Source organism: Helianthus annuus, chromosome 15 (genome assembly GCF_002127325.2).
Source record: "Helianthus annuus cultivar XRQ/B chromosome 15, HanXRQr2.0-SUNRISE, whole genome shotgun sequence".
Taxonomy (NCBI): domain Eukaryota; kingdom Viridiplantae; phylum Streptophyta; class Magnoliopsida; order Asterales; family Asteraceae; genus Helianthus; species Helianthus annuus.
Genome location: NC_035447.2, coordinates 20,178,356 through 20,200,159, shown reverse-complemented (window position 1 = coordinate 20,200,159; position 21,804 = coordinate 20,178,356). Strand labels below are relative to the sequence as shown.

At 35.9% G+C, this 21,804-nt stretch overlaps 2 protein-coding genes and 1 long non-coding RNA gene across 5 annotated transcripts; 2 read left to right on the top strand and 1 right to left on the bottom strand.

The window, feature by feature from the left end:
- Window positions 1-2,153: 2,153 nt before the first annotated feature.
- Window positions 2,154-5,589, top strand: LOC110911278 (homeobox-leucine zipper protein HAT22). Of its 2 annotated transcripts, none has more exons than XM_022155881.2 (3): window positions 2,154-2,926; window positions 3,043-3,122; window positions 4,895-5,589. In XM_022155881.2, the coding sequence occupies exons 1-3, from the start codon at window positions 2,468-2,470 to the stop codon at window positions 5,172-5,174; spliced, it is 819 nt and encodes a 272-aa protein (XP_022011573.1). In that variant the 5' UTR covers window positions 2,154-2,467; the 3' UTR covers window positions 5,175-5,589. The 2 variants fall into 2 exon arrangements, with proteins under 2 accessions (XP_022011573.1, XP_022011572.1); XM_022155880.2 differs by having other exon boundaries at window positions 2,252-2,926; window positions 3,040-3,122.
- Window positions 5,590-7,923: 2,334 nt separating this feature from the next.
- LOC118487427 lies at window positions 7,924-8,553 on the top strand. Its single transcript, XM_035984266.1, has one exon. The coding sequence runs from the start codon at window positions 7,924-7,926 to the stop codon at window positions 8,551-8,553; it is 630 nt and encodes a 209-aa protein (XP_035840159.1).
- Window positions 8,554-13,724: 5,171 nt separating this feature from the next.
- Window positions 13,725-19,742, bottom strand: LOC110911279. Of its 2 annotated transcripts, XR_002576918.2 has the most exons (4): window positions 16,259-19,742; window positions 14,891-14,975; window positions 14,496-14,586; window positions 13,865-13,917 (listed from the first exon to the last, which is right to left on the bottom strand). It is a non-coding gene; the product is annotated as an uncharacterized LOC110911279 (long non-coding RNA). The 2 variants fall into 2 exon arrangements; XR_004880446.1 differs by having other exon boundaries at window positions 13,725-14,586; window positions 16,259-16,813.
- Window positions 19,743-21,804: the final 2,062 nt, after the last annotated feature.

Here is a 21,804-nt window from a genome sequence, read left to right as displayed (position 1 = left end):
TAAAAAAAATATAATTTTTACCGCTTGTTGGTATAGGCCGTTGAAAAAGTTTATTTTCGTCATCATCGGGTTCCATTTAGACCGTACTTGATGAACGGTCCGGTTACTTCCACCGACAGTTTTGTTAAAATGCTCTAAAATCTTACGCCAAAAACTATCGCGGTTTTGTTGATTGCCCTTCTTTTTGTTGGTAGAGCAATGTACCCACGCCTTCGCCAACGCCTCTTCTTGGACCTTTGTCCATTTTTCGCTCACCGTTTTCCCCTTTTTATCCCGAGCGTCATCTTCTTCGTTGCCTGCGTCTTCATCCACATTATATTCATCGTCCTCGTCCTCGCCCTCGTCGCCTAAATTTTGAGTTTCGGGCACTACCTCATCGTCCTCGTCGTCGTAAATAGGTAGAGGACGTTCGACATTTCCTCGTGTAGATGGAACTTGTGGGGAACGAAAAGCATATGGGTCGAAGGCGGGGGATTGAGGAGGAGCGTCCATTGATAACAAATTTTGAAAATAGCCGAAATTGGGTTGTTGGGTGTTGTAAAACGAGGGGTGTGAAGGTTGTTGGAAAAAAAACGGGGGTTGTGAAGTGTATCCGAAAGGGGGTTGTGGTTGAGCACTTGCACCGCTCGAACCACCACGAGTCGGTTGCGAGCCCCGTCCCTTAGTTTTTTTCTTGGCCTCGCGGGGTTGGTTCTCCATTGCTCGGTGTAAAGGGGGTGTGGTTTGAGAGTATAAAAAATAAAAGGTGAAGTGGGTGTGGTTGGAGAGTATAAAAAATGTGTGAGAATAATATGGTTTGAGTATAAAAAAATGGAGTGAATGAGATGGTTATTTATATATGTTTTAGAAAAGTGATTTTTTTTATTAAAATCCGACCGTTGCACATATAGCCGTTCCTCAATTCTCGTGCAAAGCCAGCGGTGAGTCCACACCGTTCTCACCCCCCGATTCGGGTCCCCGCGTTGATGGCGGCGGTGTTCCCGATCGGGGACAAGGCTCACCGCAACCACTCCCCGCGAACGTCCCGTACACCCTTATATCTTGTTTGAGTAAAACGGTATCTGATTTTATGAAACCTTTTGTGTCTGAGTTCTCGGGATTTCATTTTTGTCGCAATTTCGTTAATGACTCTCACCACTGCTACATAAATTACGATTTAGCGACTGAAAAAACTGTTGCTAAATAGTCGTTGCTAGAATCTGTTGCAAAATTCTTGCGGTCCTGATTGCAAAACAGATTATCAATAAAGACTTTTGCAACCGAAAATTCGTTTGTATAGCTGTTAGCGATTTTGGGTACAACAAATATATTTACTTTCTAAAAGGCATGAGGCATTAGAAGTCACACGTCCATTGGTCAGAATATATAAATATTATCATCTTACAAAAATCATAGATTAATTAAGCTTAATAAAAGAAATCAGATAATATAGATTAGAAAACAAGATGAAGAAGACATTCATATTAATGGAATTAAATGCTTAAGTAATAGAAGTCGTAGAGTATCATATATGGTACCAACTATTTTTTTATTTTTTTCTATCAACCCTTTTATTAAGAGGACCCGGGGTGGTCCGTGTTCGGCCCCCCATCACGCGTGTTTCATATGCCCACACCGCCACCGCCAACCTTTTTAACGCGTAATATGTTTAACGCGTGAACCGGAGCACGCGTTGTAAACTTCATTTTCTGGAACTTTGTGTATTGAGGAGTTGTACTCTAGTGCTGAGGAGTTGTACATTGATAAAAAGGTTGTGAGTGATGACCATTTCCACTAAAAAAGGTTGTGAGTGATGGAAATAATGGTTGATGACATGGCAGAACCTGATTGGATGTTGTAAGTGATGGAATGGTTAGTGAGTTATTCCACCCCTACCCCCCTAACATTAAACTTTTAACTCGAAAATTGTGTACACATTTTCTGGTGCTTCAAACTATATACTTTCAATATTTTCTGCATAATTCTATTTGTTAATTAGTCGTTTATATTTTTTATTTCTTCCAGAATAGCATATATTATTATTATTATTATTATTATTATTATTATTATTATTATTATTATTATTTAAACTAGTTTTCCAGGTGAAAAAACCAAAAAGAAAAAATTATATTCGTTGGTTGTTAAATCAAATGAGTAATCTTGAAGTTTGCTTTGATTCTTGATTGTTATTGCTCAAAAAGGTCAACCTATGTATAGTAAGAACTATCAAATTATTATACCTTTTTCCCATCTTTTCATTTTATTCATTTATTATTTTCTTGACCAAAGTAATTCCACTCACAGTATCATATTCCATTTTCAACATACTCAATCATCTCATTTTTAAGCAGCCTCATAGCTTTCCTCACCCCCACCCCCAACCCCTAACAATTATTTTCCTCCATAATATCTTCATTAAATTCCTCTTCTTCATAGTTCATATACACACACAATCGTCTTCAATATTCTATAACAAATCAATTATCAAATGGAGTTTGATAGTGTTTGTGGCACAGGACTTACCTTAGGACTAAGCCTTAATTCATCACCATCCATGGTCAATCTAAACACGATGGATTCCACCAAGCAGCCGAGTTTCGAGCCATCGTTAACGTTAGGTCTTTCTCGAAGCCACGGTGACCAAAACGGGCGTGTGGCTACCAAAGTAGGTGATATACGTATGTTGTATCGACAGGATAGCGCTGTAATCAGTGGTGGAGGCTCGTCGTTTTCAAACAAGAGTTCGAAGAGGGAACGAGAGGTTGGGAGCGAAGAATCGGAGAGAGTTTCGAATGATAATAACTATTCGAGAGTGATGAGTGCTACAAGTGTTGATGATGGTGAAGATGATGATGATTGTGCTAATGGTAGGAAGAAACTCAGGCTTACCAAACCACAGTCTGCTCTTCTTGAACAAGCCTTTAAACATCACAGTTCTTTAAACCCTGTATGTATAAGCGCTCTTTTTATATACACACACACAAACACATACAAAACCCTATAGTTTTAGATAATTTACTTTAATATTGCAAGCTAATGATTATTAATGTTGAATATTAGCAGAAACAAAAGCAAGAACTAGCAAGGGAACTAAAGCTTAGGCCCAGGCAAGTTGAAGTTTGGTTCCAAAACAGAAGAGCGAGGTATATTACTCCACGAGTTTTGTAATTTTAGTTATTTTCAAGATTATTCATGTTTATAATTTGAATTTAGAAGTTTTCAACAATTTATTATACATGTTTATAATTTGAATTTAGAAGTTTTTAACAATTTATTTAGAAAACATTTTTTTGGATAATTACTCCACGAGTTTTGTAATTTTAGTTATCTTCAAGATTATTCATGTTTATAATTTGAATTTAGAAGTTTTTAACAATTATTTAGAAAACTTTTTTTGGTTAATTACTCGACGAGTTTTGTAATTTTAGCTATTTTCAAGATTACGAGTTTGGTAATTTTAGTTATTTTCAAGATTATTCATGTTTATAATTTGAATTTAGAAGTTTTTAACAATTTATTTAGAAAACTTTTTTTTGGTTAATTACTCCACGAGTTTTGTAATTTTAGCTATTTTCAAGATTATTCATGTTCATAATTTGAATTTAGAAGTTTTTAACAATTTATTTAGAAAACTTTTTTTGGTTAATTACTCCACGAGTTTTGTAATTTTAGTTATTTTCAAGATTATTCATGTTTATAATTTGAATTTAGAAGTTTTTAACAATTTATTTAGAAAACATTTTGGTTAATTACTCCACGTATTTTGTAATTTTAGTTATTTTCCAGATTATTCATGTTTATAATTTGAATTTAGAAGTTTGAACAATTTACTTAGAAAAGTATTTTTGGTTAATTACTCCACGAGTTTTGTAATTTTAGATCAGAATCCCTTTGATTCTACATAAACAAGCTTCCACATATTTTATAACTTCAATAGGGTAGTTTACATATTTTGTTCCAGGAATAAAAATCTTGATATCACTGTTAGAAAAGAGTAATTTGCGACTGAAAACGGTCGCAAAATTAGCAAAAAATTTACGACTGAAATCATTAAGGTTGCAAATTTAGTAACCCACTCATATCTGATTGCAAAACGGTTGAATTTTTTTTTTAATATTTAAGTTTCGATCACATAACTGTAAATGATAATTATTCAATTTAATTTTTAAGTTTGGATTACATAACTGTAAAAGATAATTATTCAAAATTGCTGTTCGCTAATAATGTATATAGAGACAGAACTAGGGAGATAAGACTTTTCTGATAGTAGATGATCCCTGAAAAGTATTTTGTTTCTTTTACTAATCACTAGTACAATTATTTTATGCACTTTGTCTAATTTAACTACAGAAAAAAAAGCTAATGGATTATGAGTTAATTAAAAGGTTTTGTTCATATATATATGCTCACTTTTACTTATGTTTTCCTTTATGATTAATTCACTTAAAGACTAACCCATATCAATCACTTATTTAGTGAATATTAGTAACTTTATATGAAAGTTTTTGATGATGTAATATAAGTTCACTAAATTTGAATTTATATATTTTATATTAATTTAAAATTTTACTCATATTTTATTGACGTGTTAATGTGTTATCCGTGTTTCAATTGTTTTATTTGTCTTCATTCTCTTTATAGAAAAAACCTTTTCAATAAAAGAAAAGTAAGAAGAAACATGCCATGATGAATGAGGTTGCAACAACAGACCAAAATATTAACGTGGGCTCTTTTGGTCTCCACTTGATTGCAATATATAACCACAATTATTCCAAACACTATTGCTACCTTTCAACATACGCCATCAATCATTAACTCTTGAATATATTAATCAAATAGTTAGGTTCAAGCATACGTAATTTAATTACATTAGATACAAATATATATTTCTAATACATGGTTTTTTTAACTTAAGGACGAAACTGAAGCAAACGGAGATGAACTTTGAACACTTAAAGAAATGTTGCGAGAAATTAACGGATGAGAACCGGAGACTTCAAAAAGAGCTTCAAGAACTCAAGGCGTTAAAGTCGTCTCAACCATTTTACATGCAGCTACCGGCAGCCACTCTCACCATGTGTCCGTCGTGTGAAAGGATCGGAGACACCAAATCTGCCCTTGTGAAGAACCCTTTTACTATGGGTGCCAAACCACACTTCTTCAATTCCTTCACTAATCCATCTACAGCCTGTTAATTAAATATTTAATCAGATTTCGTTTGTGGTTATTGAGTAATTATATATAACGATAAAAAAGAAAAATAGTATTTGAATCACCAAGGCGCTACCCTACCTTTTTAGAGTCAAGGGGCTGATGGCTTTGATTTGATTAGAGTGCCTCCATTGGAGGCGAATGTGGTCTATATGACGTCTAGATGGAAGAGAGAGAAAACAACTAATCAAAATTCAAGTCAGTAAAGGAGGAAAGACGGAAAAATGAGAGAGAGGAGAAAAAATGATGAATTAAGACGTCCGAATTCATTCAACTTTGTGGATGTTTTTACTATAATTAAGTTATTTTGGAAACATTAAAGTTCCTTCCGACTTTTATCTTCTTGTGTTGTGATTAAAAGACTAACTCAATGAAATGAATATGTGATCTATTATTGTGTCTTTCTGTCCTACGACATGTTTTTTTTTTTTTTTTTTTTTTTTTTTTTTTTTTTTTTAATATGGCATCTAACAGCATTCATACCATATCTTAAAATAAATACAAACTAGGGAAATTTACTTAGTATTTGTGTTTTAATAGTTTTAACCATTTGATTATAAAATTAAAATGTTAAACACCATAATTTCCTATAGCCACTTTTCTTAACTATTTCAGTCTAAATTTCTAACATCATCCATCAAGTCTGTTAATTACAAGGGTAATTTAGTCATTTACCCACAAAAGTACAAGTCTTATATGCACATGAGTACAAGACAATTCTTTAATGCATAAAGCTTTAATATACAACATATATAAAAATAAATTATATATATATATATAACACCAGCACACACATCAGCACACTTTCTCTCTCTATATATACACCACCAAACCGCCACCATCTCCACCACTGCCCCATCATCCCCACCAAAATGACGCTACAGATCAAGAAACCCTCCACCACTGTCTCACCTCCACCACTAGTGCCGCCCCACTGCCACCACCATCCCACTATCGCCACCTCCAAACACCCACCACCACCGTCTCACCCCCAACTGCCGAGATCCCTCCACCACTAGTGTCGCCCACTGCCACCACTATCCCTCTACCGCTACCTCTGAACACCCACCACCACCGTCTCACCCCCACTGCCGAGATCCCTCCACAACTGTCTCACCACCACCAACCCTTTAACTTTCTCTCTCTAAACAAAAATGGTGTGGTGGTGGGGTTGTGCGGAGGTGGTTGTGCAGTGGTGGAGGTGGCGATGGTTGTGGGGTGGTGGTGGTTTTGTTGAGAGAGAAAGATAAGTAAGAGAGAGAGAAAGAAATTAGGTAGAGAGAGTGTGTGTGGAATATGTAGAGATGTGGAGAGAGATATGTTGTATATATGCAATAATAGTTTTAATAATAATAATAAATTGTTTTTTTAAATATAGTGGCAATTTGGTCATTTAACAAAAGTTAACAGAATAAGTCTAACAGTGTTAGAAATTTGAACTCAAATGGTTAAGAAAAGTGGCTGTAGGGACTCAAAGCGTTAAAAATTTTGATTTTGAACTTAAATAGTTAAAACACTAAAACACATGGACTCAAAAAGTAATTTTCCTACAAATTATAAAATATTGGCTTATATAGCTTTTTAATATAACTAGTGTAAAGATGCTTAAGATGAATGTAATAAACATTTATTTTAAGGGGGGTCAGGGCGTCGCGTGAAGAACCAACCATCACGCGTTATTGGACATGATACACCACCGCCACCATCAAAGTTCACGTGTGATATGTATAACTCGTGGCCACCATGAGCGTTGATTTGAATGTTATGTTACCGTTTTGAATGATGTTACCGTTGAGAAAATAAAAAAAAATAAACACTATATATATACCATCCACACAAATACATATTTCACCCACACAAATACATAAATTTATACCACTTTCTTGCATAATTTTAAAAATGGAATTTCCAACCAATTCCTTTTTGCCGAGATCCCTCCACAACTGTCTCACCACCACCAACCCTTTAACTTTCTCTCTCTAAACAAAAATGGTGTGGTGGTGGGGTTGTGCGGAGGTGGTTGTGCAGTGGTGGAGGTGGCGATGGTTGTGGGGTGGTGGTGGTTTTGTTGAGAGAGAAAGATAAGTAAGAGAGAGAGAAAGAAATTAGGTAGAGAGAGTGTGTGTGGAATATGTAGAGATGTGGAGAGAGATATGTTGTATATATGCAATAATAGTTTTAATAATAATAATAAATTGTTTTTTTAAATATAGTGGCAATTTGGTCATTTAACAAAAGTTAACAGAATAAGTCTAACAGTGTTAGAAATTTGAACTCAAATGGTTAAGAAAAGTGGCTGTAGGGACTCAAAGCGTTAAAAATTTTGATTTTGAACTTAAATAGTTAAAACACTAAAACACATGGACTCAAAAAGTAATTTTCCTACAAATTATAAAATATTGGCTTATATAGCTTTTTAATATAACTAGTGTAAAGATGCTTAAGATGAATGTAATAAACATTTATTTTAAGGGGGGTCAGGGCGTCGCGTGAAGAACCAACCATCACGCGTTATTGGACATGATACACCACCGCCACCATCAAAGTTCACGCGTGATATGTATAACTCGTGGCCACCATGAGCGTTGATTTGAATGTTATGTTACCGTTTTGAATGATGTTACCGTTGAGAAAATAAAAAAAATAAACACTATATATATACCATCCACACAAATACATATTTCACCCACACAAATACATAAATTTATACCACTTTCTTGCATAATTTTAAAAATGGAATTTCCAACCAATTCCTTTCTGCAAGACACCAATAGCTCTTCGTCTTCCGATAATGACACGCTTGAATTTTTCGAGAAGGCGTATAACGAACTTGAAGGTTCGAACCGCCCAAAGAAGAAAATGGTGGATCGTGATCGTATACATGCCAACGAAGTGTTAATAGAGGATTATTTTGTGGAGAATCCGGTCTACAATGCTGAAATGTTTAGAGATCATTTTCGTTTACCAAAAGATTTATTTTTAAAGATTGTAGGATACATCGAAGTAAGCAAAGAATGGTTTCAAGAATATTACGACGGGATGGGCAAACGAAGTTTCACGCCGACACAAAAATTCACATCCGCCATTCGCCAACTAGCGATAAGTAACCCTCCCCATCAATTTGATGAATACTTAGCTATGTCGGACAGAACTTCACGTGAATGTTTGCAATTCTTTTGTCATGTGATCATTAAATTGTATGCCAAAGAGTTTCTACGTAAACCCACGAGACACGACATCGCATGTATTTACGCCGCGCATGAGGCTAGATGGCATCTCGAATGGAGAAATTGTCCAAGAGAGTTGCGAGTGGCGTATTTTAGGGTGACGTTAAAAGACCAACCATCATATTTGAAGCGGTAACGTCGAATGATTTATGGTTTTGGCATTCATATTTTGGTGTTCCTGGTTCAAACAACGACATCAATGTTTTGTATACATCGTCGTTGTTTCAAAGCGTAACAGACGGTACAACACCCTTCTGTCCATTTTTTGTTAACGAAAGATATTACAGACGAGGCTATCTTCTTGTGGATGGTATCTACCCATCATGGTATGCTTTTGTGAAAGATCCTTCATTTCCTATCGAGGTTAAAAAAGACGTTCAAGAAGTTGCAAGAATCGACAAGAAAAGATGTTGAGAAGGCTTTTGGTGTTTTAAAGGGTAGATGGCGCATACTAAAATGACCGGTTCGTGCAATGAATACAAAAACAATCCATAGCATAGTATATGCATGTATCATGTTGCACAATATGCTAATAAAAGAAGATGGATGTGCAATATCTCCAGATTGGGTGCCGGATCCTCCTACACAAGTTCCCGAAAATGTCCAACAAGACTTGCGCAATGAAGAACTTCACTGTCGGTTGAGATATAATTTAATTGAACTTGTAGGTTCTTTAGGTTTGGAATTTCCGGATTCGGACGAGGAGTAGGTTTTCTTTATGTATCTTTTTATTTTTATATGTTTTTTTAAGTTGTAACCTAAAATATGTCTCGAAATATTGCTTTTTATTTAAATGAAATTATTATTGTTAATTTATAATTGAAAAAAAAAACTATCACTAGTGATGGGCACCCCTAGTAAAATCCATCACTAGTGATGGAATCAAGCTCAATGACGTGACGGACAATGATTGGGTGTGGTGAGTGATGGAAAGTGGAGCACCCCTACCCCTATATAGAATACCATTCAATTAATGTTCTAGTACAATACATAGGGTGGTAAATGAATAGAACGAATACGAATAGGGTCTTGTTGGTGTTCGTTCGTTTAAGGATATAATATGTTCACGCCTAACGAGATTTACTGTTTGTGTTCGTTCATTAAGGAAATGAACGTGTTCACGAACACAAACGAATACAAATAAAATCGATAAAGACGGTGATGGCTAGAGCTTGATGGTGAGAGGGAGCGGCGCTAGACCTTGAAACCCTAATCATTGAGCGAAGGTCGATTGTATTTTTCGATGTGAATAATAGATGGAAAGTGGAACGGCGTATAAGCAATGGGGAGATAGGGTTTGTGATTTGATTGGGTAATAAGATAAATAAGAACTAAAGAATATAAAAAGCTTAGAAAAAGTAAATAAATAGTAAAAAATCTTTAATGAACAACATAAACAAACGAACATGAAAAAATTTTCATGAACACATTACCGAACGTAAACGAACGCAATTGAACAAACGAGACATTTGTTCGTGTTCGTTCATTTTAACTAACCGAACGGAATCTCTTGTTCACGTTCGTTTATTAATTACGCGAATGAACATAAACGAACTCCCTGTCGAAAGGTTCACGAATTGTTCGATGAACAAATGATTCATTTACAGCCCTAGCAATACGCCTAAAAACAAAACAAAACATACACTCACTTTCTTCGCCATTTATTTATAAAAACAGACTCTCTAAAACTTAGACCACACAACCGGCAAGTGTACCGATCAATGCAGTATAGCTTAAGTAAGTCCGAGTATCGAACCCACGAGACTCTCTAATTACGTTAACTAGACTCTATCTACACCTAAACTGACACGGACACGACACTAATCATCATCATCATCGTACTTAGTGAATCCCACTAATACCAAAGCTAAGGTAGGATCTGAGGAGGGTAGATGTAGACAGCCTTACCTCTACCCCGTAGGAATAGAGAGACTGCTTCTAGTGAGACCCCCGACTCGATTGTAGTTTTGTATCAAGCCTTGGACATAAGACACATAACACTTAAACAATCGAAACACGGACTGATAGACACGCTAAGTTTTAACTTTATAAAAACAGACTCTCTAAAACTTAGACCACACAACCAGCAAGTGTACCGATCAATGCAGTATAGCTTAAGTAAGTTCGAGTATCGAACCCACGAGACTTTCTAATTACGTTAACTAGACTCTATCTACACCTAGACTGACACGGACACGACACTAATCATCTTCATCATCGTACTTAGTAAATCCCACAAATAGCAAAGCTAAGGTAGGATCTGAGGAGGGTAGATGTAGACAGCCTTACCTCTACCCCGTAGGAATAGAGAGACTGCTTTTAGTGAGACCCCTGACTCGATTGTAGTTTTGTATCAAGCCTTGGACATAAGACACATAACACTTAAACAATCAAAACACGGACTGATTGGTGCATGTACCCTCGTGTCTGTCAGATATCAACGTCACAACATGATGCATGATTAACCATCCGCTGTTTTTAACGTTATTTTCATGAAATTAGTAAAATAACGTTAAAGTTAGTACCATTTCACTTTTGCCCCTCGAGCGCCCACACATATATACATTATATGTGCACACCGCAAGCAGGGCAAATCGGACACGACACTAACCATTTTTATATTTGATTAGGGGGTTTCTAAATATCCTAAAATTGCAATTTAAATTAAATTAATTCACAAAATTAACTAATTACGAACTAACTCGGGTTTTAAACAGATAGTGGAAACAACTACCTAGACTGGAATCCTGGTTTGCATCAGTAATGATATTCTTATTATGGAACAGGGATCTTCTAATACTAAACCTGTCGAGACACCGAACAAGACCCTCGACCCTTCTCGAGAAGACACTTATGGAGCTCTAAAGGCTGTTATGGTCACCGGTTAATCTAGACTCCCCCACGGGTCATCTAAGTGTTTACAAAAGTATCCTAATATGATTAACTTCCTCACGGACTATAAACCAGGATAGACTTGGAATATTAATTTAATTTGTCAGACATCAATCACTAAGGCAACTAGTTCAGACTCCTCATGGAGACCCTACCTAACAATTTAATGATGTAGACCTAACAATAATCTCGCACCTTACAACTATAGAGATTAGTAGAACACTCAAAATTATTAAATTACCGATTATTACTTTTAAGGTGTATTGGCCAATTAACCTTAAAGATTACAAAATCAATTATAATCTAGCATGAACCTATTCCGTGAAAGACATTCACCTAGACTTATACGAAGCAATAAACGACAATTAAACACTTTTAAGCATGCAAACACATTAAACCTATAATCAAGTTGACTACTTTTGCAAACAATCCATAAATAACTAAATATCCATAATAAAAATCAAAAATTTACAAACCAATCATCTGAGTCTAGGCAGTAAATAAGTTTAGCCAATCATAGTCATTGAAACAATCAACAAAAGAGTATTTTTTTTTTAAACTAGAAACATGATCAAAAGACAAGAAACGAAGAATAAAGAAATCCGGATGGTAAAACACGACCCGGATGCTTGTCTTGGCTTCAAACCTTCAACCGACAGCTTCAAACTTTCAAAAACGCTCCAATTTTTCGCCCAAGTTAATGTTGATTCGTAATTAGGGTTTTCTTGTTAATTAATGATGTATATATATAATTTCAGCAACAATCCAGCTCCAAAAATAACTCTGCCGCGAAATACAACCGCTTCGCGCTACACGAAGGGGATATACCCAATTGGTCGCATGACGCGGCGTGTAAAAATTGATTTTTATTATTTTGTTCCTTCACGCTACTAATGTGCACAAAATGCAACATATAAATTACATCAATTGTGGCATAAAACTAACCCTTTTTTAGTACTAATGTTGGAAAAAAGTGTGTTTTTGTCTTCCTTTTGTATTTTCAGGATTAAATGAGCTCAAATGAACAAAAGAAGCAAAAAGGCAACTAAATCTAACATAAATACAAGAAAAGGAACAAACATGGCATGCCCGACCCCCCGACAACATCTTCCCAAGCAAAATCAAGAAGACAGAAGGCTGAACACACCCCGTGCTCAGTAAGCACGGGGGCGTGCCTAAGTGTCAGTAGAAAAGACAAAGTTGTAGAAGCTTTCATCGCCCACCACGGGGCCGTGCTCAGCGGACACGGGGCTGTGGTCAACTATAAGATTCGCAGAATCCAGGAAAATCTTGATAGTACAGATATGCTTCTGCACACGGGGTCGTGCTCAGCGGACACGGGGGCGTGGTCAACTAATGCAGACAAACTGCAATTAATGAAGAAAGAGAGAAGGATGGACACGGGGCCGTGCCCGAGCTTCTGTTCAGCCTATAAATAGGAGTGCTTGGATCACTTGCAACTCATCCCTTGGCACACCACCTCTCTCACACTTCACCCACCACCCACCACCATCACAACACAATCATCCACCACCATCATCCATTGTCTATCATAGAGTGTGTGAGTCGTCTCGGGATCCAAGATTGATCGTAAGAGTTCTTGACAATCAAAGGCCATGTTTGCCTAAGTCTCTTACATCACTTGGTGAAGACAAGTGTCTAGTGTAATACTTTTTATTTTTAATCTTTTCGCACTTTTTACTTGGTTATGTATTAATTACTTTAATAACTAGTTTCTTATGTTGAAGGTGATTCTTCCTTATCGTTTGTCTGTGGTGTCTTGGCATTATTTTACTGTCTATATGAAATAAAAGATTTTCACCATTCATATCTCCACGGTCTACATGGAGGTATGTTGGCTACCTGGTCGGGGGTTAAGGGAACGGTTTGGTAAGAGTCTTGCCATTGTTCAGTGTATAGATCCTACAAAGGACCTGGGTCAAATTTAGTAGGACCTCCTTCAATACCCATTGGTATTGGATGGCGGGGGTCCAAACTCTTTGATCCCCTCATAAGTTAAACTACTATTAATATTTTAACCCGACTACTTAGGAATGTATCCCTGCTGACTCAGACTAATTAGCCGAGGGTAACGTCACCTTCAAAAGAGGGGCCTACCACAATATGCATTAATAACTTAATTAATTATCTTTCAATAATCCGACCCTTTAGGATTGTATCCTTGCTGACTCAAACTACTGGGTTGAGGGTAACGTCACCTTCAAAAGAGGGGCCTACTACAATAACTAAGATAATCTCTTAAAAAGTGCAAAAGTGCGGAAATAATCAAAGGTTACACTATACACGAGTCGGAGCCAAGTGATTCATCTTGTATATCTGTTTTTACTTTTATTTTATTTTTCAGCTGTAACACCCTAGTTACTAATTAACAATTTTATATGTAAAAGCCAACAATTAGATGTGTAGTTAAGCCTACACATACTATAAAAATACGAATTTATTAAAACTTTTACAATTCATAAGTTATTCTACATAACGTGGTTGAATTCGTTGTTTAAAATTTGCAAAGTGTTAAAGTGCGGAAGCATGTATCTATCGTGTTCGGTCCTTCGTCGAGCTTGATCGTCTTCCGGCATCCAAAATGTACCTACATTTCATAAACACGAAATGATTTAGTCTTACGGGCTTTAAAACGTGTCCAAACGAGTCCGGGAAACCATTGATTCCAAAAACAAAAATTTGAAAATGACCTCCACCGTAACTTACGGTGGCACCGTAAGTTACGGTGGCCTCTGTAATCAAATTTTCCTACCGTACAACAGTAGGAAACCACCGTAAATAATTCAGCTCCACCGTAACTTACGGTGGCACCGTAAGTTATGGTGGCCCCTGCATTCAGCCTTTCCATTTTGTCGTAATTGACACAAAATCTTTCGTATCTTTAAATTCGCATGTCCGTTTGACCTACCATTTCTTCCTACATGTTTGTAATTTGATTCTCCATCATATGGAGTTAAAGTCCGACATCCGGCTTAATAAATTTTGAGACTTTTATGCATTCGACTTATTACCTTTTTACAAGATTTTGACCCGTCTACGCTTAAATGCATATTTTGACCCGTTAGAGAGAATTTAATCATTTAAGTTTAAATCCCACTCTCTACTTTCACATGTCATTTTTCTACATTAAGGTATTCACATATCTTCCACCAAATTTACGCGTACCTGGCGCGGGTCAAAGTATTGACCCGTTTTAATACCTTGCCTTAATAATTTGCTGATTCATAGCCACGTAAATTCCATAAGCCGTTTTACCCTGTGAGCATTAGACTCGACATGCACTTGTTAGTCGTTATTCGTCAAATGGTGTTAACATTACCATTTGACCTGTTTAGTCTAAACGACCAACATTTTGCACTTATATTTGAATGGTATTTATTTACCATTTCATTATTTAACCCATTTCGCCCCTTTTTGTCATTAATCATGGTTTTTATCCTTTTATTCTTCCCGACCCGTATCATTTCGTGTCGGAACCCATATTTCGGATATAACCTTGGTCGTGTTTATAATCTATAAAGTAAATACGTATCCTAAAAAAAAGTGTAAGCTTTACTTACCCCGCGTCCGCGCAAACATTCTTCGCATCCATGATCCGTTTGACCCGTTCCTTTTCAAGCTCCCACCTAGCTTGTTTAGAGTCAACTATATCATAACATCCATAAGATGGTTAGATTGGTCATTCTATATAATGGCCATCACCCTATAGACCCCCTTTTTTTACACACTTATCAATCAAAGCATGCCATATATTCAACAACTAGTTTCATACCATAATTATTTTCATTCACTAACCGTTTGACCCGTTAGTGAAATTACTTATATAACAAGTTAGTAAGTGATTTTAAACACTTTAAGCATGTCACATAAAGTGTTATTTGTTCCTAACAATAAATACTTCATGACTAAACAAGTATACGCAATCATATGCCTTTTCCGGATTAATAATAACATTATTAATGTGCAGCGATTTTTCTATTCAGCTGCTGTAATCGACCATTATGACCCATTTAAAGTTCGAACAAGATTAACATGTTCAAAAATGGATCGTAGAAAACTTCAATACCTTCGCAAGCATATAAGGTACACCTTCTAACGAATTTTCTATGATTTTATATGATTTTTATAAAATCAGCATAGCAACTATATTTTCATTTTTCAATCAGCTTTTAAGTTTTCTGAACAACAGTTTTAATCATATTTTTGACCTCTTTAACAACCACATTTGTTTCTTATGATTGAAAACAGTAAAAATTTACTTCATAAGCTTTCCGAAAAGGTATAGAACACCCAAATCGGATAAACGGTTGATTTTATATGATTTTTTTAAGATTAGTTAAAATCCATATAAAAAGCTACGGAAATCATGTTTAGGTTCCTTTCAAATTTGACCCAAACCATCAAATGCAACCTATTTCCATGGCTATAACCCTTATTAAACTCTTGGTAATGGTTAGAAACCTATAACACAGTGATTGTAGGCTAAGAGATGTAAAAAATATCATCTATTTCAGCACTTTAGTTTTCATTTAGGCATTTTAACAAACACCTAGTGTGCAAGATTCGTATACTTCTTTTGTCAAGTTCTTGATTAACTTCCAACCAAGCTTCAAGCATCAATTTTAAGCCCTTATGTCTAGTGTTTATAAGTTACAACTAGAACTTGCATTACTTACCTAATGTTCATCTATTTTAACACTATAATTCTAGTGTTCATCCCATATTCATAAAACCCACTTAGCACCTACATAACTAGTTAACCAAAACACTAATTTATGGTGCTAAATTAGCGACTTTACATCTAGGGTTTGTTTTCAAGAAATCATACAACACTAATTCAGCCATAGCCTCTCTAATCCATACATAATTCGCGATTATGAAGATTATTCAAATTTTACAACTTCACAAATCATCAAATTTTTACATACCTTATGATCCCCACGACTAGGCGATCACGAATTTGTAATCATGCAGACGATTCAGGCTTGATTTGAGCTTCGATTTGGAGGATTTGTTGAACTAGGGTTTGAGCTCTCCTGGCTCCTTCTTCTGATCGCATACGTACACACATGTATGTGTGGTTTTTTTTATTTAAGTGTTTTAATAAAACACTTCTCTAATTGCCCATGTTTAGCCCCTCAAGTTTAGAGATTCATAAATGAAACTATAACCCATAGTTTATTATTTAGTTACTCATTACTAACTAGGTTAATTTTACCTAGTTAACTTAGTGGGTTCTGGGAGTTAAAACCCGTTTTTTAAGTCCCGCTAAATCGGGCCTTTTATCCATTCTATTTTCCTGGAAGCTCTTATTCACTTTTAATTAATATTAGGATTATTCACTTGATTCCTAATATTTTCCGGTTTACTTTTACCGCTAACGGTACTTTCCCCGTCTTTAGTATTAACGGGGTTTAATTTCCAAACCTGTTTTCGGGGTGTTACAAGTCTACCCCCCTTAAAGAGGTTTCGTCCTCGAAACCTTTTCTTGCTTAATTCATCAAGTTCAAACTCAATGCATTTGATCCGAGAAATCTTTTAAACGTTACTTTTACTTTGACCAATTGTTAGTATTACCAGAAAAGTATGGCAATATCCTTTTGGTTACTAATTGTCTACGTATCTCATACTACATAGTGCAATCTTGAAATAACGTAACCTCGTTATTTCCACTAGTCCGGTTAACTTAGCGATATTCATCGCTTTCATATACTATCAAATTATTTATGAATCTGTCGTTTTGACCCGTTTAAAGGTCCTTGGTGAAATCTTTAACTTTTAGCAACTATTCTTTTGTTCATGAACTTATAGCTTTATGATCCCTCAAATAAGTGATCAATATTTTCTGTTAGTGAGGTCTCATGGGCTGTCACTTTATCTCTTGGATCTATATACCTTTGTTGTTTACTTGACCGTGTCGCCAAACGTTGGCCACTTAGTCACATAGGTTTATAAATTATGTTTATTCTACATTACTCTTCGTAGTGAATAACGTGTTAAACAATTTCTTAATTTGGGTTTCGACCTTAACCGATCTCACTAACTAGACTTATCAGTCCAGTTACTTTGTACCCATCACTCGGGTCATAATATGATTACTTCACATTACTTCTCTTGACCGTGATCGCGTCACGTCATGTTTAGGTCTATTCCAACCTTTCTTTTCAAATGTATCGTCTTGCACTTATCAGTGTCAAGACTTATATCTTTCATGCCTATTACATATTCGTCTATCAGAATTCATATTCGTAAAAACGTCATTTCTTGCAAAAACCGGAGTTTTAGTTTAGCATTTTCCTTTTAACTTTTGTCAATTATCCATATCAAGGAAATTGATAACTCATAATTTATTGTTTTCTGTTCTTACTTTATGCGGGGAATCGTAACAAATTCCCTCACCTTACACTATTGACCCGTAGGTTCCTTCACTTAACCTCGTAGGCTATTTCCTTATGTTTTCACCTCTTTAAGGTGAGACCCTTATGATCCTTTTGCTTTAATTCATATCCCGCAGGTTATGATGATCCCGTAGATCATCTTTTATTCAAGTCTTTATTCAAATGTGTATACATTTATATACGCATATGGCATTAAGGCACCCCCTCTTATGTTTTAGAATTATTCACCTTTACTTTTTGGATTTCGTTTGACCTTGACCGTAGTCTAAGGCTACATTGTTTTCTTTCGAATTATCCTTCCGACTCCTTGACTTCTAACGTCAATTACACGTCGGTTTGCCCTACACTTACTGTTAACCGGTTCTTACCTATACTTCTTTACGTCCCATTACCCGGGTTCTTTTATTCTAATGTTTTTAACACCTTTAACTCCTTTACATAGGTTTACTAATATTTCGCACTTTTTTTTTATTTGATTCGCGCTTACTTACTCTAGCAAGAGTCATCCCTTTTTTTTAAATTTTGTTTGACTTGTTCGTGTGAAAATTTCATCACTTATAAATGTCAAACTTCAATCTTTGTTCGACCCGTTCAACTTTAAAATAGTTGAGCGTAATTCATCAAAATTTCTATTTGCCGTTATCTTATCGTCCTTTGGTCATGACCCAAAACCCGCGTCTTTTGACTTTCCATGCGCGTTCCTGTTTCTCAGTCTACGCATGTGTTTAAATCCTTACCCACCAACCGGGTATTTTACCGAAGTCGTTATTATTGCAACCCTTACGGTATGCATTATGACTTCGTTTCGCTTTTATATTCCTACTTTGTTCTCAAATTTGGTGTTTTACAAAATCGGCCCGTTAAGAGTCTTATTTGCATTCTTCGGGTTCGAGTGTAAGTACACTACCTCCCAATGCATATCTTGATCATTTTACATGTTTATATTCTTCGGGTTCGAGTGTAAGTACACCCCCTCCCAATACATGTCTACATCATTTTACATGTTTGCATTTTCCGGGTTCGAGTGTAAGTACACCCCCTCCCAATACATGTCTACATCATTTTACATATTTGCATTTTCTGGGTTCGAGTGTAAGTACACCCCCTCCCAATACATGTCTACATCATTTTACATATTTGCATTTTCCGGGTTCGAGTGTAAGTACACCCCCCTCCCGATACGTATTCTGATCATCTTACGTGTTTCGTTGTCCCTTCACTCGGGCTCATTATCTTAATGTAATACGCTTCCGTCACTCGGCTGTGCGTTTACATTATTATCAAATATTTTGCTCACTTGATTCTTTTGGGTACTTTTTAATTTGTCCCATTTACCCCGTCCTTACTACATCAGATATAATGTGTCCGCTATAAGAAACTCATGGTATCATATGCCACTACTTACTTGGCCAGAGTAAGCGATTAACACATGACATACACGACCTTTTTATAGTTTTCACATCACACCCCATGTAAGTAACACCTCTATTTAGTTTTCTTGGAGATAATATCCTGGATAGGTATTCTATTCAGGTTTCCCAAGTTTCTAATTTACATATGCGACAATCATTCTTTACATGTTTGTTGCACATTGCTAATTGCGCGATTATATTTAAAAGCACGCACCTGATAATGCTTGCCCCGACGGGCGTTTCTTGCCATTAACCTTGTTCGCGGTCTTTACGCGATTTAGTCCTTAGTGAGCATGTTCCTCTCGTCATGCCTCGGACTGTTCCTCTATCACATCTTTAATTTGTTTAACCTTTGTCATCTTTAAACGCAAGTTTCCTTCAATCAAGACATTCACAAAAGTTAGTAATGTCAACTTTACTAAATGCCCGTATCATAATACAAGACTTTTGTACTATATGTGTCAACACGCGTAACTTTGTCAACTACATTTATCGCTTAATTGAGGTAACGTGTATCACACGATAACCCCATGTGTTGTTTACAACACTTTAGCATGCTAAACTATTAGCATAGATGTACTTACCGGATTTGCGATCAAGCCTCGAACCGAACACCAATCTTTGTCAAGAGCATAAGGTTTAAGTCCAAGCATGGTTTTCCCCACCATACTTGAATCTCTTAAACCAGGGCTCTGATACCAACTTGTAACACCCTAGTTACTAATTAACAATTTTATATGTAAACGCCAACAATTAGATGTGTAGTTAAGCCTACACATACTATAAAAATACGAATTTATTAAAACTTTTACAATTCATAAGTTATTCTACATAACGTGGTTGAATTCGTTGTTTAAAATTTGCAAAGTGTTAAAGTGCGGAAGCATGTATCTATCGTGTTCGGTCCTTCGTCGAGCTTGATCGTCTTCCGGCATCCAAAATGTACCTACATTTCATAAACACGAAATGATTTAGTCTTACGGGCTTTAAAACGTGTCCAAACGAGTCCGGGAAACCATTGATTCCAAAAACAAAAATTTGAAAATGACCTCCACCGTAACTTACGGTGGCACCGTAAGTTACGGTGGCCTCTGTAATCAAATTTTCCTACCGTACAACAGTAGGCAACCACCGTAAATAATTCAGCTCCACCGTAACTTACAGTGGCACCGTAAGTTATGGTGGCCCCTGCATTCAGCCTTTCCATTTTGTCGTAATTGACACAAAATCTTTCGTATCTTTAAATTCGCATGTCCGTTTGACCTACAATTTCTTCCTACATGTTTGTAATTTGATTCTCCATCATATGGAGTTAAAGTCCGACATCCGGCTTAATAAATTTTGAGACTTTTATGCATTCGACTTATTACCTTTTTACAAGATTTTGACCCGTCTACGCTTAAATGCATATTTTGACCCGTTAGAGAGAATTTAATCATTTAAGTTTAAATCCCACTCTCTACTTTCACATGTCATTTTTCTACATTAAGGTATTCACATATCTTCCACCAAATTTACGCGTACCTGGCGCGGGTCAAAGTATTGACCCGTTTTAATACCTTGCCTTAATAATTTGCTGATTCATAGCCACGTAAATTCCATAAGCCGTTTTACCCTGTGAGCATTAGACTCGACATGCACTTGTTAGTCGTTATTCGTCAAATGGTGTTAACATTACCATTTGACCTGTTTAGTCTAAACGACCAACATTTTGCACTTATATTTGAATGGTATTTATTTACCATTTCATTATTTAACCCATTTCGCCTCTTTTTGTCATTAAACATGGTTTTTATCCTTTTATTCTTCCCGACCCGTATCATTTCGTGTCGGAACCCATATTTCGGATATAACCTTGGTCGTGTTTATAATCTATAAAGTAAATACGTATCCTAAAAAAAGTGTAAGCTTTACTTACCCCGCGTCCGCGCAAACATTCTTCGCATCCATGATCCGTTTGACCCGTTCCTTTTCAAGCTCCCACCTAGCTTGTTTAGAGTCAACTATATCATAACATCCATAAGATGGTTAGATTGGTCATTCTATATATTGGCCATCACCCTATGGACCCCCTTTTTTTACACACTTATCAATCAAAGCATGCCATATATTCAACAACTAGTTTCATACCATAATTATTTTCATTCACTAACTGTTTGACCCGTTAGTGAAATTACTTATATAACAAGTTAGTAAGTGATTTTAAGCACTTTAAGCATGTCACATAAAGTGTTATTTGTTCCTAACAATAAATACTTCATGACTAAACAAGTATACGTAATCATATGCCTTTTCCGGATTAATAATAACATTATTAATGTGCAGCGATTTTTCTATTCAACTGCTGTAATCGACCATTATGACCCATTTAAAGTCCGAACAAGATTAACATGTTCAAAAATGGATCGTAGAAAACTTCAATACCTTCGCAAGCATATAAGGTACACCTTCTAACGAATTTTCTATGATTTTATATGATTTTTATAAAATCAGCACAACAACTATATTTTCATTTTTCAATCAGCTTTTAAGTTTTCTGAACAGCAGTTTTAATCACATTTTTGACCTCTTTAACAACCACATTTGTTTCTTATGATTGAAAACAGTAAAAATTTACTTCATAAGCTTTCCGAAAAGGTATAGAACACCCAAATCGGATAAACG